This window comes from Otolemur garnettii, unplaced genomic scaffold, assembly GCF_000181295.1.
Source record: "Otolemur garnettii isolate 467f Iridium unplaced genomic scaffold, OtoGar3 scaffold00004, whole genome shotgun sequence".
Classification (NCBI taxonomy): Eukaryota; Metazoa; Chordata; class Mammalia; order Primates; family Galagidae; genus Otolemur; species Otolemur garnettii.
In genome coordinates, this window is record NW_003852399.1 from 11600959 (window position 1) to 11620927 (window position 19969).

The 19969-nt window shown below is 41.1% G+C and overlaps 1 protein-coding gene across 1 annotated transcript in view; it reads left to right on the top strand.

Moving 5' to 3' along the window:
• EXT1 (exostosin glycosyltransferase 1) overlaps positions 1–19969 on the top strand; it is a 286208-nt gene that overhangs the window by 250593 nt on the left and 15646 nt on the right. The window contains exons 4-7 of the mRNA XM_012810320.1: positions 4207–4326; positions 11272–11404; positions 13849–13967; positions 15038–15133. Of these exons, the coding sequence (XP_012665774.1) occupies positions 4207–4326; positions 11272–11404; positions 13849–13967; positions 15038–15133 (468 nt within the window). The remainder of the gene's footprint in view (positions 1–4206; positions 4327–11271; positions 11405–13848; positions 13968–15037; positions 15134–19969) is intronic.

A 19969-nucleotide genomic window follows, 5' to 3' on the forward strand; every position in this document is an offset into this window, starting at 1 on the left:
GGAGAAAAGTGCCCGTGTCACAGTGAATATGAAGTCGTTTAGTATGGCATTGTTCACTTTCCAAAACAAAATCTTCCCAAGCCCACTGAATACATTCTGAGGAGAAGGGCAGGGAAAGCCCATGAGCTGTGATTTATGAGAAAAGGTAGATCTCTACCCCCTCAGGAACCTTCATGTTAAGAAATGATCCCAGAGAATCTTTGTACTACCCTGCTGCCTCATATTCCTTTCCCTGGTTCTGCAGATTACTTTTCAGAAAGAGAAAGGTCCCGAGGGTTTGTTCTTGTGGTTAGTGTTGAGATCCCCCAAATGATCCAGTCTGGGTACCTGAGCTAGTGTTACCTGTAGGATGGGTATTTAAAAGAGCAGCCCCAAAGGGAAATCCAGACTGCTCAAGGGCTGCCTGGGGGGGGGGGGCTGTAGAACTCAGAGAAATCCTTGGCTGGGCCTCCTCACCACGGATTTCCAGCTCTTGTCCAGTCATATTTTAGGTCCATCCCAAGTCGTCATGCTCTTTTCTCCTAAAATTATAAACTATTTCAATGTTTCTCTTCTGTGGCATGGGATACTTTATCTTTGAACTGCCACAGGTATTTGTACAGTGATTTTTTTTATTTTACTTTCCATGCTTATTTGTTTGTTTTGTTTGTTTTTGATACCCAGGAAATTGAGTTTCTAACTCCTTTGTCCATTCTACTTCTGTGCTACTGGCCAGTCTCCTAGTTGGCTGGTGAAGTAATGCAGCAGTCTCCCTAGTACAACAGGTGAAATGTCTATAACTGAGAGGGCCATGGGCTAAGAAAGCCAACCCGACCCCAGCTCGGGAAACATTCCTTTTGTCTGGTACCCAGGTATATGATCTCAGTGGCCCCTCGGAACTTGGAAACAAAAGAAGAATCTGTGATGTGGAATAATAACAGAATCTTTTTATTTGGGATAACTCATCCCGCCCTAAATACAGTTAGATTTCTTAAGTGTTCATTGATAAAGGGGTCTGGAGTTTTTGTGAAAAATACTTAATGCTCATGATTCTCCACCTTGATTCCTTAAGAAAATCCTTACAGATATACCGAGGAAGAGGTCTCTCCATGCAGAGAGAGTGCAAAATGCTTCCTAAATCATCTATTCATGAAAGGCCAAGCAAAAATGGCATGTGATACTTCTTCTGTGTTGCCCTTTTCCTTCTTTTATATTTTTTTAAAATAATACATGATCATCAAAGGAAATTTGGGAAATAAAGGGACTCAAAGGCATTACCCATAATTTCTCCATTTTGATACCACTGCTCCTGTGAATTTGTGAGTAAGCTGGGAGTTTGTGTTTAGTATGGAGAGCATTCAGGATGCTTAATGGTGGTGGGGCAGTTTCTACCATATCTTGGAAGCTGATGGGTGTTTCACCTTCTGATGCTCCTCTTTGGCTTCGCTCGGAAGATGCTGTTTTTCATTCCACCCACCCAGACTTCCTGGTATTTTTCCCCTCTCCCGTGCAGCTTGTCTTTGCACAGCTGCCTCCATATTGAACAGCAACTGTACTGTCGTTAACAATGGTTTTAAAAGAGTTGGCACTGAGCCCAAATGTCTGCTCTGGGAAATGTTTTTGTTATGTTACAATTTTTCATTTCCTGTTTTAGAACAGCTTGGATGTTTTTATTTGCATATATTCTTGTCATCATGTCACCAAGAAAGCTTAATGTTGTTTCTTTATATCTATTTTGGTGGATTCCATTAGTTTTGATACCAAACATGACCTTTTATTAAGACTTCCTCGAGTTCCGCAGCTTCCAGAACGATCTGGGCAAATTGGAGTGGATTTATCACTCTCTTCAGTCCTGTCTCTTAGGACAAGCAGATTAATAACCAATAGCCAAATGCCATTAAAACTCGGAGCTCCGTCTTGTCAGTGGTTGGGAATTGTCTTCCAGAGCACTTTGCAGAATGCACTCAGATCCTTGTATCGCACTCACGAACCAGTAGGAAACATTCTACTTGGTGTGCTAAGATCAGGACGTGGTTTGTATGTCTGTAAGAGGAAAACGGTATTGGTAGGCAAATCTGTGATTTTCTTCATTCATAACCACAGCACACTCAATTTTTGGAAGACTACGTAGCAATGATAGCTGTAGGCATTTTTCTAATAGACTCTTTCCTCATGGTCACAATAGAACAGTGATATCAACCTATAGAACCCTTCGGAAATACCATTGACATTTAGAAGAGGGCATGATTATGAAAATTGAGCAGGATGATTTTTTCCCCCCAATCTTTCTTTGGCAATCTGGATGACATTCTCAGTGAGTAAATGAAAATAAATTATCTTTGACTCGTCAGGGTTCTATGATGTGAATGGTTTCTCTTCCTTCTCGGAGAATATTTCATTTACACTTGACCTTGAACTCTGGTTGCAGCCTAATATTTGCCTGCCAGTGTTTCTCCCTTACCTGTTCCCTCCATGTTTCTTCAGTGTTGTGAATCCTGATACACACTGTGGGGTAGATTTAATATCTAGTTCTGGACATGGGCAAAGCAAGTGAGCTTTTCTTGCTAGTCTTGTGAAGCAGTTTGAGTTCTCCTCCTAAGGGGAGTCTTGACTCAAAAAAATGTGCTGCCACCTCCTTCCCCTCCAGTGCAAACTCCATTATAGTCTTAGTCAAATGCCATGGGTAACTTTCCTATTAAAGCAGCTAACAGAGCATTCCTCCTTCAGCCCAGACTCCCATGTCTGTCTGATTAGTCATACATTATGGAAGCACGCATGCAGAAAGAGGGGAGCACAAAAGGGCAGTTGCTAATCACCAGGAATCTTCCCTTAAGAGCACAGACTCCATAAATGAAATGGACCTTGAACTGTAAGTGAAAATAGGGAGCGAGCCCACAAAACTTACCAGAAACCCAGGAAGTGCATTTCAGAGCTCCAGACCCAAGCAGTTGGTCCAGCTTTGAACAGCATCACCCTAATGCCGATGGTCCTGGTAATGATAATAACCTATGTTAATTAAGCCTCCAGGAGTTCTAGGCACCATGCTAAGCATTTACACAACCTTCATTACAACCTTATGATGTTAATTCTGTATCTGCATTTTACAAATGAGGAAATTTAATCTTTGGGAAATCAACTAACTTGACCAAGGAAGCACAACTGAGAATCCCATCTTGATCTGGCCCTTGTGCTTAATGGTTTCAAGGGTGTCCAGCTTGCGGCCCACAGGCTGCCTGTGGATTATGTGAGGACCCTTGTCTGGCGGACATCATGAAAGTTATGCCCGGACCTTTTATTATTTTTTTTCCTCACCAGCTTTCGTTAGTGTTTGTGTATTTACTGCGTGGCCCAAGACAACTCTTCTTCTTCCAGTGTGGTGCAGAAAAACCAAAAGGTTAGAACCCCCTGGAGCCATCAAGCTAAACTGCTAGTACAAATAATGCCATCCCCACATGGCTTCAGATGGTCATATGCAGTTCAGCTCTTATTTCTTGAATAACTTCTACATAAAAGCTACTCTCCTAGTTTGAAAACGTGTAGCAGAATGAATAGGCCATAGAGCCTTCTTTTAAAATTGTTTAGCCTGGTTAGCAGCGATGGCTAAATATATATGGTGTTTGAGAGATACAGTTAGGCTGGGGTAAGGGCTGAAGCCAGAAGGAGATATGTGAGAAGCAGAAAGTCTCAGGGGGTGAGGAAGGAGACATGTACATAAAAATGACTGCCTTCAGTTGGATGCAGAGGCTCATAGACAGTCTTTTAAAAAAAATCCTTTTATAAATATTTTACAGTTCCTGGGGTGACAGATCTTAGAAGTGCTTGGGGGATAGAATCTTTGGGTCTTTCTCCAAGACTTGTAGCCACTCCTCAGTAAAATCTCATTGTCCATGCACGGGGTCAAGGATTTCAGGAAACAGCAGTTGTGATTATAGGATCACCGTCCACAACTGATAAGCTGCTCCTGAATCTCACTGGTGAACTAGAACTTTCACGCCTCCAAGGTTCATTGAGGCTGATTCCCAGTAAGTGCTGTTTGTGTCTGATAGTTCTTAGGACTGGCAATTAGTTCTTAGGTCTTAATGGCTGGCGATTTGTATAATAGTTGATCTGTACGTTAGGAGCTGAATGCTATAAAGAATGAAAGCCTAACCCAGTTGGGTTATTTTGATGAAATGCCGTCTCTTTGTTTTAAAGTTATAATTCCTATGTGTTCGACTTGTGTTACAGATTCCTTCTACAATCAGGTCTATTCATCAGGATAAAATCCTAGCACTTAGACAGCAGACACAATTCTTGTGGGAGGCTTATTTTTCTTCAGTTGAGAAGATTGTATTAACTACACTAGAGGTAAGTGAGACAGCTTGGCTCTTGCTTGAATAGTGTTCCTCTGTATACTTCTCTCAGCCTTCTGTATTGCTCGTGGTGCTGTGTGATGGGTGAAATGGGGCAAAACCCAGTTTTCTGTCTGTTCTTTATACCTGCTTTGCCATGTCCCGGCGAATAAACACCGCCCTTCTAGACAAACTCCACAGAGGAAAACCACCATGGGGAGAAATGGTACTCCTTGACACAAACTGGCTCTGTCTTACATCATTTCAGAAATACGTGGGTAATGACTGTCTTCCTGTAGTTCACACTCAATGACATCCTTTCGAAGACATATTTCTGGAGGCTGTTTAGAAAAAAGATAGTGACCAGTGGTAGGGAAAATCCTCTGCCATTCTCTAAATGTGAATAGTTGGGCACCACACTCCAGTGGTGGATGGCAAAATTAATTCTCAAGACGTAGGCAACCCAAACCACCAGCGTTGATGTTGCAAAGTTGTATTAAGAGGAGAATCAGGATTGAACCCATGTGGTACAGAGGTGTTAAACTTTATGAAACAGGAAAACTTTTGGCAGATGGATACCCATTTTTAAGTTGTTTTTTTAAAGCAGGAAGAAAAAAAAGAAAGGGAAGGCTGGAGATGATTAAAACCTTTGGAAATTGAGCAGATAGCAACGGCCTGAGGTTAAACCAAAGTAGCACGAAGAGCTAAGGAAGTATTTAGAAAACTGCACACTCAGGAATTACGGGCTTGAGGGAAGGATAGCAAAGATCCTCTGGAGAGGTGACTCTGAGGTGCTCACAAAGTGAGGTGGGGCATTCATGGCCTAATTTTTGGAGGATTCACTTTGGAAAAGTGATTACTGCTTCATTGCTCTGGAAGCTAATGTGATTTGGAGCATACTTGGAGAAGTCTAATATCAACAAAAAAAGTCAGCCCACTGGGGCACCTCACTGTTCTCTGGCCGTCCTGAGGGTCAGAGCCGGTGCTGGCAATGCCCAGGCACACCAGAGCATTTATCAACCCCCCCGCCCAGCTCGGGCTCTTGCTCTCACCCCAAGGCAAACTCTGGTCGGTGTCCTCTCCAAGACGGGGTGCATTTTTTTCATACTGGAATTAGGTTTAAAAGCCTCTTTAGGACCCAGGCCCATCCTCATGAAGGGTACAGGATCATAATGACTTCCAGGGGCTTCCTTCCGATAAGCCAACCTTACTTATTCCTCCAAAAACTTTCTCCTTGATTAAAATCGATTGAGTTGTCACTTCTGTTCATAGCAGCAGATTTGAATATTTAATCGAGTCTGTTCTCTTCTTTAATCCTGTTCTCCTTTCAAAATCCTTCGTAGGCCCTTCTTAAAGAAAGTTTAATATTAATTTTTTTTCTTGTTGGAGGGTGCTCTTTATCAAAGAAGTACATGTTCATTTTAGAAAATAATGGAAAATACCTAGAGCATAAAAAAAACCAATTTACCCACACAAAACCACTATCAACATATATACCCATACAGACAGATATATGTTTTTATATGTAAATTTAAAATGTATTATAATTTTTAGTTTGACAAGGAGTCTTTCTATACTTGCATTTGCTTTCCTGCTTAATAATTTTAATATTGTCTCATGTTATTAGATTTTTGCTGCAATTAATGACTATATAATCTATTTATAATATAACTTAATTATTTAAATTAATTCCCAAATGGGGTACATTCCAGTTGTTTCTGGTTTTTCATCATTATCATTGAAGCAAATAGTCTTAAGGCCAAATTGTGCAGATTCAAGATTGTTTTCTTAGAATAAATTCTGTGAGTTTCAAGTCCTCGTTCAAAGAATGTGCCAAATGTTAAGATTTCTAATATGATTCACCGGTTTTCTTGCAATAAAACTGAATGAATTTATAGTCCCACCAGCTTCTCTGAGAGGAACTGTTTGGATTATTTTGGTTTTTTTCATGGTCACTAATATTGGATGTTGTACCTTTAAAAATGTTAAATCTTTTAAAAATTTTTTCTATTTTTTAGGACATTAGTAAAAAACAAATCTTCATATACTCGTGGTCAGGCAACTTAGAAAGATAGAGAGATGGCCATGAGTTTTCTTGTTATTAACTTCCCCCCTAACTTTGTTATTAACTTTTAAGAGCTTACTGTATTAAAAATATGAACCCCTGATGCTTCTCTTGAAAATGTTTTTCCTCAATTATTAATGTGTCTTTCTGGTTTTGTTTTTTTTTTTAAGTATTGGACAATTTTTTCATCTTTATGTTCTCCACTGACTACTGTTTCAAAAGGACTTTTTGACCCATATTTTTATATATACACATGGTTACATTTTCCCAATAATTTCATGATGGATTTTTTTTTTACCTTTAGCTATTGAATTATTTAATCCAATATACTTTTACATATAAACATCTAATCTTCTGTTTTTAAGAAAAGAAAACTGAGTGTTGTTTTGTCCCAATACATTTCTTAAGTTACTCTCTCCTCGGTGTTTTCACATGCTCCTTTCATGTGTCTTTCGGTTGTTTTTGACCTTTTAAGCCTCCCCTATTAGTTGTTTATCTCTAATCAATCCAGGTGACATTTTAATTTTCTTCACCTGAATATGCCATCCTATGGAGAACCTCTGTTTACTTAACCACTCTATTATTATGTATTATTAATGTCATTTCTGATTTTTTCATAGATAATATGTATTTATCCAAGCAATGGCTTTCTGCGTGTATCTTAAATTACATTTCTGTTTCTTTAGGATGGAGTTCCTAAAGCATATTACTGAATCTAAGAGTGCAGGCATTTCTCATGCTCATAATATATTATATTTTGCCAAATTTCTCTTCAAAAACATTGTATCGGCCTAGACTTTCAAGCTGTCTGGGAGAGACCCTGTCTTGCTATGCACCTGTCAGCCTTACGGATCATAATTAAAACACACATATATACAACATTGCTAATTTGCCAGATGAAAGATGGTATCTTGTTAATTATATTTCTTTTGAGTATGGTTTGTTGCATAGATCTGGTCTCTCACCTATTAAGTTAACAGTGCTCAATTATCCCGTAATAACAGCTGGATGTTTTACATTCATCCAAACAGGATCTGAAGTCAAGCTAGTTTCATCCCTGAACCTGGAAGGCCTTTTCCCTCTTGAATTTAAGACAGGCAGTTTTTTTAGCAATGCAGTTGTTTTTGTTTTTGTTTTTTTTAAAAATAACACTAAAAACCATATATTTCATTCAAATTTATAGCAACTGTCAAATCTCTTTATATAGTTCCAAGATTGGATTGTAACAGTTTGACCTCTCAACCAAATTGAATGAGAGAGACTATCCAGGTACCCAAAATAATTGAGAACTCAGATTACCCCAGAATACAACATAATCAGAAAAGCAGGGAAAATAGCAGAAAATACCATCCGCATACACAGAGCCAATGTGTTTATAAGAACAATTTAAGTATCACATATCAAAAGTGTCCACTTGGCTTAGAACATAGATGATATATGTCATTTGGTCCCTGCCTTAGCTCCTAAGGTATGAGAATAATTCACAGCTACCCCCAGGCAGTGTACACTTAAGGATTCTCTGCTCCGGATGTTCTATATCCAGACTCTAGAACTCTGGATTCATCTCCTTCCTTACTGTATCCTGGGCCATGGGAATGGGATTACTGGGTCTTTAGAGATTAAGAACCCTACAGTTGTAGATAGTGCTTAGACACATTGGAAAACAGGATACCTCATTTTCTCTTCAATGCCAAAGTCAAGTTGTTAGTACAATACATTGTGCAGAACTCTGTTAGTTTTTCCAGTCTGATTGAAATTTCCTAATGCTGCATCCCAGTAATAAGGAGCTATTTCATCAGAGCTCTTCAGAGCTCTTCACAGGCTCCATTTTTGTGTGCAAATTGAGAAGTAACAATGGGGACCGTGATGAAATACTGCAAAGACAGTGTTCCGTTATGGGTTCCATTATTTGTCAGAGTATTGCACAATAACCTAGCGCCAAGGATGGAATCGTAGGAGCTTAGTCATAATCAAGGTGAGTGAAAGAAAAGTGCATGAGATTATAATAATATATGAAAACAGCTAATGATATCTAGGAAGGCACATATTTAGTGGAATTTCATAAAGTATGCTCCATTTTCCTCTGCAGTTATCTAATCATGCACATTCAAACCATGGTATTGCTAATGCTATTATATAATGATATTTCAAAATCAATGAGAAAATGCTTTGGCTGAGAGCAAGGTGGCATATGGTGGCACTGTGTGTGTTAGACTGTGTTGCTTTGGTCAAAAGACTAAGTCAGGGCCACACGGAATGACTGTAACTTATAACCAATAGTCCCTTATTTTGAAAAACAGATGGTACATAAAAAAGCAAAATAAGAGGTCTGTTCTTCTTTTTGAATTCACATTAATTAGAAATATTGTCCTTATTGAGGGTGCCATTTGGGACCGTAACAAAAAAAAAAAATCTTGCGTTATGTGTATTGATTTTCTTTATAGCCAAAAAAGCATCCAGCCTCTAACTGTGATGTCTTCTTTTATAACAATAAAGAATAAGCACTAAGTGCCTTGAGAAGATTCTGAGAGCTGTTCAGTATAGTGATCGGGATAATTGGAAAGAGAAAAAATGGTCTTTTTATTTGGTGAAATGAGACCCATACTCTTTCAAACTTTTGAGAAGATAAGTTGATACAAACCTTTTCAGAAAGACACTTGGCAATACTTATGAACACCCTTAAAAGATTTCCCCATTGACAAAGTCCTGAAGAATTGATCCTAAGAGTGGGAAATTGTATCCATAAATACATTTGTTGCTTTGCATGGAAAAAATGCCCTATTGTTGGTCCTTTAGGACAAGTAAACCATGACTACCGTTAATGGTATAGAACTAAGATACTATAGCTATAAAATTGGAAATGCTGGTACTTAGAAAATGAACACAGCTTGAGGCTCTGTCTCAAAAAGAAAATGAACACAAGAATGAGATTTTGTTTTAAAGGCAAATGTAAAGTCTTAAGTATAAAAACTTAGGAAGCTCTTCTTAAATTCTAAGAGGTTGTTATAATTAATATGATATGTTATTGTTTTATTACAAATGAGGAAAGTGATACGCAAAGGTAGCGAATTGCTTGACCCAGGTCAAATTCAACATTTGATCATGCTCTCATGCCTGTACTGATAACTCTCTGTCAAGATCCATTTGAAGACTGTATAAAATGCTTATTGGTATTTCAGAAGAGGGCTACAATATCTTATTATCATAGCCTTGAATTTTAAAAGGTAACAATGTTATGATACGGAACCAAAAGGATAGTCTGTGACAATGAGAAGCGCATGGCCCACTTTATGACAGCTCTGAGCTCCATGTCACTGGTCTGCAGGTTGGATTTACAATGCTGTCTATTGTCAACTTATTCTGTCTTGATATCCAAACTTATTTAAGTGACCACATGCTGAACGATAGATAAATTTGGAAACCAAAAAAGGAAAAGATCTAAATGAAAAACTGTAGAGGGAAATAGATAGATTTGGAAAGTACAAACAATAAAAAACTGGATTAAATATTATACAAAGTAAAATTGCTAGCCACGTGAAACCCCTTCATAACCATGGCAGTTTTCCCATAATTAATGCATAGACAACAGCATTTTAACATGTCCCTGTTGTACCACAAACCATAAACACCAGTGTTTTAGTTAGGTTCCTAAAATCTCCACCAAATTAGAAACCTTTGCACAGCTATGTAAAATTAGCAGTTTTGATCTGCATGAAAGATAAAATACAGAAATCATTGAACTAAGTGATTTGAGTTTCTTTAAATTTCTTCCTTGCTTCTCCCCTTCTCTCTCGTTAGGAAAATAAACATGATAAGGTTCGCAAAGATAATGTAGCCCACTTCGTGACTTACCTTGTCACCATGCGGGATGAGATGAGGGTGTTAATAGCCTTAGCAAATAAAAAAACTCCATTTAGGATGGTCTGGGCTTAAAATCACATTGCATTACATGGGGACCTGGAAAATGGTGATTTGGGTCTTAAATCACTCGATTTATAGCACTAGTTTTCTTTTTTCTTTTTTTTAATTCAAAAAAATTTGCTGAAAACATAAAATTCTATATTGAGTTAATTATTTGCCAAATCGTATCTTAATGAGTGGATGGTGTAATTACAAGAGTTTGAAAGTCCCAGAGAGAAAGCCGGAATGTGGCCTAATCACATTCAACTGACAAATGATTCAGGATGGATGTTTGACTCTAAATGTAGAATTTAATGATCTGCAAGGTCCCAAAGTCCAAAGAAACTAATGAACTAGCCTGGCTGTTATTAGTCTTCATGTGCCACGGTTCGTGCCCTATTTATGTAGGATGTTTTGAGCAATTGTTAGCTCCTACTTTTCAAGATGAAATGTAGAAAAACTTCTTTAACCAGTACCCAAAGTCCCACAGTGGACTTTGAAAGGAAAATAAAATACGACAAGCAAATAAATGTACCTCCTGCATTAAAGGAACAGATCAAAACCTCAACTGCTCCTGGAGTGTGTGGGGTCTTCAGTACACATTCAATTCAGTCCCTACCTGGGCTACACTGACAGGTCTCCTGATGTGATTCTGGGACCACTGCTAGATGCTTAGCCAGCAAGAAGAGGCTGACTGCTCCCTGTAGACTATTTTGAAATGAGCATGGATTCCTTATAATAGAAAAACAAGATAGGATGTACGGGTCAACTGAAATTTGATTAGGAGGTTGGGCCATGATTCCTCTCTTTCTCCTACTTTTTATCATTGTTCCATCTCTCTCTGTCTTGCTTACATTTTTTTATCTGGAGAATTAGGGTTGAGGAGTAGAATCACTACTCTGAGTGCCATGATTCTTCAAATTTGGCTTGGGCATGACTCTTACCAAATCTCATAAGGGTCTTATCCTCACCCTGTGCTATGGTTTTACTTTCTAGATTATTCAGGACAGAATATTCAAGCACATATCACGTAACAGTTTAATATGGAACAAACATCCTGGAGGATTGTTCGTACTACCACAGTATTCATCTTATCTGGGAGATTTTCCTTACTACTATGCTAATTTAGGTAAGTGAATTCCTTTTAAGGAGCTGCCCTCATTTGCCCCTCAGATGTCATACAGAGCTAAAGCCCCCTGATTCTTTGATTTTGTGATAGGGTCTTTGTAACAGTCTGCATTGGAGATTGATTTCTAGAGCCCTGTTATACGTGACATACCAAGTTCAAGAATTATAAATTTGCAGATCGTACATTTTCCTTTTTTTTTTTTGCTTTTCTCCAGCAGAGCCTTGCAAAACGAATTGTGTGGCTCTGCTTTATATTTAGTAGAGTTCTTTATTTATTTTTTGAGAAATAGGCTCTCCAAATTATGGATCACTTTGAACATGTCAGTGGGTTAGCTATGATTTTAAGCCCCATCATATATAAGAGGAAATTACACGAGTCCTCTCTAATTTTTTTTTTCACTATCCCAACATCTCTATCCTATATTGAAGAAAAACTGAATCAAGGGAAGGAAAACTAAGAATATCTGACAAGGGCAGATTTATGTATTCTTTCCACATTTATTATTGTCCTTTTACTTGCTATGCTAATCGATGCCAGGTGCTAGAAATAAAAAATCAAATAAGATGTAAGCTGTGTCCTCAAGCAGTTTTTAGTCTAATTACAATAAGGAAAAGGAAGTAAGTAGCTGAGGGGTGGCGTTGCAAGGGGCTCCTGCTGTTACCTTAGACGTTGGTGTGTTTGGAGCCCCAGCTACTGACATCTTAGACATTTCTCCTCGTTTATAGTTCCAAATTTGAGAAACCCTGGGGTAATAAAGCATCTTGCTCTCAAGTTGATGTGGCAAAAAAAACTCAAGCTTTTCTACCTAAATGCTCTTGTTCTCCATAACTATCTCATCCTTTTTTAAGTGGTATATATTAGCTCGGAACTGGTAAGTGCAACCTAAAGAAATTCATGGCCTAAAGCAGCAGCCAGTGACAAAGAGCCTTTTTTTGATCCAAACCAAACATGTTATGGGGACCATATCTAACTGAGCAAATGATGCATATCGGGTAACTTACTTAGCAGTTAGTAATGGTCAGATTCAGGCAGTAGTTGATAAGGATTTCTATACATGGCAGAGTATTGAGATCTTCATTTGGATTTAGCAAGTTAGAGGTGTGTAAATATGGTGCTTCTTAAACTATTATCAGTCTCCCAGTAGTAGCTTAATCTTACTGTTAAAAAGGCAGTCTTTCAGACAGGATTATTCTTACCTGTCAGAACTTTGTGGACCTAGATATTGGAAAGGTTAATTTCTTTCTAACATATAATTAAAGTTCTACTAGATGATATAATTTTCTCTATAAAACATTTGTATAATCCTTTAATATATGTAGTCTGATTTTAACCTTTATCCCATCAATACCAAGGCTTAACTTGAATGCCCTTACATTCTCTCATTCACATTTAAGCTACTAATGTGCCAAATTACCAGGTCTAAACTAATGAAGTTTTAAAAGGCTCTTCACCTGCCTAATGTCTCCATGAGTTCTTATGGGGAAACTCTATAAGGGGGAGGCCATCTCCCTTCCAGCGCTATGCTGGCAATGGTTGTTTTACATTTTTACGATCTTCTGCTAAGGCTTCAGAGGTCTCAAGTGGCAGAAGTCCACATCACTTTTTCTCTCAGCCATTCACTGCTCTGCAATGAAGAAATCCTTAGAGTAAGGAGGCTTCCTCTCCAAAATTATGGCAGGATGAGAGGGGTGGGGTGGTGAGGACGGGGAGACGACGGCAGCTGACACTTCCTGAGTACTTACTACCTGCTAAGTCTTATTCTCAGTGCTTTATGAGCCTTAACTTATGTCATGTCATCCTCACCATAGCTGCACACGTTTGGTGCTGTTACCACCAGGCCCATTTCTCAATGTGGAAACAGAGTCAAGTAATCTTTTTAAGATCTCACCACTGCTCAGTGGCGGAATTATGATTCAAACCTAGACAATCAGGCCTTGATGTTCTTTTTACCTTTCCCACTAGCTAGTCACGACTGGAAATATTCTCAATGAGGCAAAACCCGTTCATTATATAATTAAGACTAAGACAGATGCACATACCCTGGGGAAGGTAGCACAGCTAGTTCAATCCATATGAAGACAGAGTGACTGGAGCAGAGCCTTTCTTGAGAGTGGTGAGTGAGAGTGTGTGTGTGTGTTGTTGAGACCTTGGTCATACCTAAAAAGCCAAAGACAGGTCAAAGAAACATCACCAAGGGGGGCAGAGGACTTCAAAAGGAGAACCCAGAAATGGACATTGACATGGAATGTACTGAGGTCTGTAGACTCAGGCAGCAGTGAACTAGGAGCTTCTCACCTTGTTTTTGCCTGTCAGGACCTAAGAAGTGAAGGGCAGCATGCTAGGGGGAAACATTAGCTCCGGGACGGGCAGCAGAGCGAGGAGGAATCATTTTCTCAGCCTCGTTTTCTAGGCTTCATTAGGCTTCTCTCTGCTTTTCATTCCAGGTTTAAAGCCCCCCTCCAAATTCACCGCAGTCATCCATGCGGTGACCCCCCTGGTCTCTCAGTCCCAGCCAGTGTTGAAGCTTCTCGTGGCAGCAGCCAAGTCCCAGTACTGTGCCCAGGTGAGTGGGAGGTTGACAGAGCAGCCCCTGGCTGCTCTGGTCAGTGGGCCAGAGGCTCCTGGGACTCCCTGCTACTCCCCTCTCATTTGTCATGCCTCGTCACACCCTTTCCATCCCCCTACAAGTTCTTGGAAGCGAAATCTGGCACAGCGAAAGGGGGGTGGGTTACAGAGAGAAACTTTGCACTGGTGTAAGGTTAAAAAATATTTGTGTTACATACACACACCCCAACACATTCTCTAAAGAAAATATAAGCATATGATTTTGTTTTGAAATGTCAAAATGATGAAGTGACGTCAGAAAGGCCCCCCGGGAGTAACTGGGAAACTTAAGTGTGAATAGAAGAAACTGACTCGTTGGTGTGGGGAAGTGTCAACGTTTATTTCACAGCAACCATGACTGATTATAAGACTGGGAGTAGAAGATTATGTCTACAATAACAATATTTTTCAAATTACTGTTGCTCCCATACTCCACCAATGGCTTTTTGGATGTGTGAATTAGTTTATACAAGAAGGTTTACAGACGAGGAAAGAATGAAATCACGAAGTGTGCATTTTTAAACTAAATGCCTTTATTGGAAATTATAAAGTCACATAAAATCAAGCAGCCATTCTGGAGAATGCAAAACATGAGCTCATCCCAGTTCTCTCTTGAATTCCTTTATTTCTCCCACGTTACGCAAGTTCACAGCAGATGTTCAGTATACATTTTTATTTAATTTGATCAAAGTTGTTATCTCATTCACCATCATAAGATATTAGAATTTAGGAAACCACTGGATTCAGCAGCCCTGAAATTACTTCCTTCTCCTGCAGCTTGCCCCTGTCCCCTGGACACAGTCTTTTTTAGGTTGTTCTTCCTGTCCTCTCCCTAGTTGTTGAAGTGACAAGGCTCTGAAGGTTGTGCGGGGGTGGACTCACTTTCAAATTCGGTTTTGATGTCTGCCGGGCTGTCCTGCTGAGATCTCCAGCTCTTCATTCGCTGTCTGACTATGAGCAGAGGCTTTGGGTTGGGGGCCCATATCAGTACAACCTAACCCAGCCACCTAATGATCTCGTCCATTTCAGATCATAGTTCTATGGAATTGTGACAAGCCCTTACCAGCCAAACACCGCTGGCCTGCCACTGCTGTGCCTGTCATCGTCATCGAGGGAGAAAGCAAGGTAGGACTCCAAGGGGACCTGAACACGGAACTGCCAGGGAACCCTCGTTTCCCCGTGGGGCACTTTGGGAGTTAGCCCTAGATGACTTCCCCCATCCCTGGATTATGTTTTTCTAAAATTGCACCTGTCTCAGAATTTTCCCCACTTTGACAGCTATGGGCTTAAGTCAGGGGAGCCTGGGTCTTAGCACTAACTACTCTGTAGCTTAGCAACCTTGTGTGTATACTTAACCTCTGAGCCTCGGTCTCCTTATGTACAAAACAGAAATAATAATACATCCCTTGTAGGGTCACTATGAGGATTCAGTGCATTCGGGGCCTGGAAATAGTTATCTTCACATAAGTGACAAGGGTGAGGATAAGCTGAGAGCAGCGGTAATGCGTGAGGTTTGCCTCGCTGATTAATCTGAGTGAGTTGTAACTGTCAGAATACTGACTCTTCCTCACATTTATGGGTCTTATTTGGTTTCTCCCTCCAAAGATGGTCACAGTGCTTCCTGGCTGACTCTGGTTTTGTCCTCTGGTTCGCTCTGCCTAGAACTGAACAATCCGATCACCTCCCGGTCCTTCAGGGCCTCCATTTACTAAAGCCGCAAATTGACACTTGATGCCGCGTATAATCAGCCCTAGCCTCTTCCAACCTTCTCTCTCATTGCTTTCCTCTTCCGACTCTGTCCCCTGCCAAATTTGATTATTTAGTATTACCTGAATTGTGCTGCGTCTCTTCCTACCTTGAATTTTTGCCTTTGCCATTTGCGGTAAATTTGACCATTCTTCTTAACTCTTCTCTGGACATCTCCCTGTACCCTTTCAGCCCCTGGTCACAGGCTACCTTCTCCTGGACATCTCTTCCACTGCTGGCAGTCAGAGGCCAGCTCGTCTTTCCTCCAGCTTCTGCTTGTTGCTTTAGTAGTTGCTACTAAATGAAATCGAGATTGGTGAAGCACTGTCATCTAAAAGGCTTCCCTTCTCAGGCCCCAAGGGGTCAGGTCCTGAGAGACTGGCTATGCTTGGAGCCAGACTGACAAAGTGTCAATTTATTAGCATGAACCCCCTGAAATTGCTTGGCTCACCAAAGTGGCAATTTCATACAGCTTTACATAATGCAATGAGAGTTTTAACTGTTGCCTGGACAAGATGATCGCACATTACTGTTCAGAGCCTACTGTGTGCTCAGCGTTGTCCAACAGGCTTGGAACATGGTAGGGAAAGTGACAGACGCAGCTGCGGCATCAGGGGCCACAGCGAAGCAGCCTGTTTATCAGAGAGCTGTCCAGTGAGCATTTAATGAGAAAAGGAGAATGTCGGCATCAGCACACGCCTCCCTATGACTCCGTCTCCCTGTAGCTGTGGTTTCATGCAAGAGACTGACACACAAAAACCTCCTGCCTACAGCCCCTATGCCCGTGTCCCCAGCAGAGCAGCCTGTCACTGGGATGGCATCGTTCCAGTTCCAATGCCTCAAGCCCTGAACAGTGCTCAGATGCATGGACTTTAGGTTTCTTTGTTTTTTTTAATGCTTCCATGGGTCTAGGAGCCCAGATCTCCTTCTGGTAGAAATGTCTTTCTTTGAGCATCTCCAGATAATCAGACTGGGGCCACGCTGGCATCTTTAGATAGTGTCGCATTGTCACACTCTGACTCACTGATCGGTTTTATGTTTTCACTCTCAGTGAAAAGAGACTCCCAGTTTCCTTATTTACGAAACAGTGGTGATATTAGTAGTGCCTGTCTTGTGGGTGCTATCAGCTCAGATGTCACCTATATGACATCTCAGGTCTCTGCAGCCACATTTAAAGTCAGGTTCCCAGGCGTTGGTCCCATCCTTCCCTCCGTCAGGTTCCCAGGCGTTGGTCCCATCCTTCCCTCCCTCCACCATGACCAGTGCTCCCGCAGCTGTGTGGCTCCTGTGCCTTATTCCTGATTCCTCACAGCCAGGGTCCCACCCCGGGGCAGGGCCCTTTAATACCTGTGGAGCTGATGGCAATCAGCTAAAGAAAAATAAAGTTAAAAGTGGTGAGAGATAAAAAGACAGCACACACAGAATAGAGTTTTCAAAAGTGGGAACACGGGAGACCACCGTGAGCTTGTGGGGTTCTAGCAAAAGGCCCTGAGTGTTTGTTCCACTCAGCTTTTATGGATGGCTATTATCTCATTTAGCCCAGAGGGGAAGCTGAGGAAGGGAACAAAAACGTCAGCAGTTTCTCTGAGTAAGCATGTTAGTTCTTATTCTATCTATAACATTAAGGGTTTGAGCAGCCTTGAGAAATCTGAAACCTGAGCCTTGTGTGGGGGCAGCCCCCTGTCTGTGGTCACACACACAGATTGCTGGGGGAGGGTAATCCCCTTTAGTCCTCTGTGGAGTAGATGCCCCAACAGCATCAGTCCCCTCTGAAGAATCGGTGGAACAGAAGAATTTTCCTCTGATCTCCACCCCAGAGACATCTTCCTCTGTGATAAGGGTACAGGCTCCCCTGCCCGTATTTTAGGGCTTGAGCAGTTCCCTTGATCTCCGCCCTGGCCAAATATAAATCCCCACAATGGGTATTTGCTTTGACTATTGACTGGGCAAGGGACGGCCCAGTTGATGCCCCCCACCGTCAGGCCTTTCACTCAGCCTCCTTCTATGGCCTTTCTCATTTTCAGAGTGTTTACAGAGAGTTTACAGACTCTACAGGGCTATTTGCAAGCTGTACCCCGTACAGGCCAGGCTTCTAGCAAAAGAAGGAACTGCCCAGATAAGGAATTTAGTGGCTGGTTTCAAAGTAAACTAGCTAAAGTTTTTTATTCCACCTTGCTCAGCTTATTTCTGTTTTTCCCTTTTTCTGGGGATGTTTTCCCTTGGCAAGAGTGAGGCCTTCAGTCCCCATTCTCCCTGTACCACAGCCCTAGGAATTCCACACCTCCTAGTGAAGCATTTGCACTAAAGTCTTGCTGTAGGCTCTGTATTCTCCACTAAGGCTTGTTTTGAGGATTAAATGAGTACTGCATATCAGGTGCTTAACCTGTACCTATTACATAACCCCAGGGCCCCATAACCCTCAGCGACCCTCCTGAGGCATTGTCATGTTATTGTTGGTCTTATGGGCTCTGCAGTCAGACTTCCTTTTGTGTGACCTAAGTTATTTAAACAGTGGCATATTGATGGGGGCGGGGTCAGGGAGTGACCCCACTGAAGCTATTTTGTACGTTTGCTTAAAGCAGGACAGCAGAAAGTGGGAAAACAAACAGCGGTGGAGTCAGCTCCTGGCCCCCCTTGGGTTTGAGACTGTTTTAATCTCTGTGCTTCAATCCCCTCTTCAGTAAATGGAAACAGTCATAATCCCTAACTAATAAGGGAGCTGAAAGGATCAAACGATAGGATGCCGTACATATAAATGTACTGCTCAACACATTCAACTATTATTGTGTTTTGTATAATTATTTGTGTGTATTTTTATCTCCTCACTCTCCTGGATAATAAACTTCTCGAATCTTGATTATTTCTTAGACTTTTTTTTTGAGACAGTCTCACTCTGTTGCCCAGGCTAGATTGCTGCCGGATCAGTCTAGCCCACAGCAACCTTAAACTCCTGGACTCAAGATATCCTTCTGCCTCAGCTTCCCGAGTAGCTAGGACTACAAGCACCCTGCTAATTTCTCTTACTTTTTTTTTTTGTGAGACAGAGTCTCATTTTGTTGCCCTTGGTAGAGTGCTGTGATGTCATAGCCCACAGCAACCTCAAACTCCTGGGCTCAAGGGATTCCCTTGCCTCAGCCTCCCAGGTAGATGGGACTACAGGTGCCTACCACAATGCCCAGCTATTTTTAGAGATGGGATCTCACTCTTGCTCAGGCTGATCTCAAACCTCTGAGCTCAGGCAATCCACCTGCTTCGGCCCCCTAGAGTGCTGGGATTACAAGCATCAGCCACAGCACCCGGTCAGTTTTTCTGGTTTTATAGAGACAGCATCTTGCTCTTACTGAGGCTGGGCTCCAACTCCTGACCTCAAGTAGTCCTCCCACCTCAGCCTCCCAGAATGCTAGTGTTACAGGAGTGAGCCACGGCGCCCAACCTAGACATGTTTGTTAGTTCTGAAGGAGCTGGACTCCCACATGGTAGCTAAATATTTTTTAAATGAACTAACAAGAAAAACTCAGTTCACTCAGGATTAAGTTTATAAATACATTGGTTCTTCTTATGCTAATCCATTCAAGAAGGTAGGTGAGGCAAGGTATTTTGGAAAAAAGCCTCTAGTGTCTACAGTAGAACTTGACAATGCCTGACTTAAGGGGGAGTTTTACCTCTGTTGAGGAAGCAAGTTCAGAAAAAAGGAAATATCTTTCTAAAACTGTGCTTGGGCAGATCGTGAGGAAGAAACGACCTCCTCATTCTTCATTTAAAAATCTCCATGTCTATCCTTGAATTTAAAATTGATGTGTTTGCTGCTTTGGCTGCAAAATTGCGTTTTGAATTTATAGGCCTTGTCTTTGCAGTTTTCCCCTGTAGGCTTAACAAGGGAAAGGTCAGGGCATTGCTAAGCTGGCAGCTAATGGTTTCTGCGTTAGTCAGTGGACATGTAAACAGTATCAGGAGAATTGCTTCAGGCTGAGATTTCTGAGCGCTGTGTGTATGGGGTAGCAGATTGCTTTGTATTTTATTTTATTCCAAAAGCCTAAGAAAGAAAAAGAAAAAAAAAAAAAAAAAAAACCCTGACCCGGTTGACAGATGTGTAGGAGCTGTCCCTGAAGCCATTTATGCTGTAGAAATATCCCTGGAGCTCTCTGGGATGAGTTAGGGTAGGCATTTTCCACTCTGGAGCGTCCTAAACTCTCCAGTAGCTACACAGCCATGTAA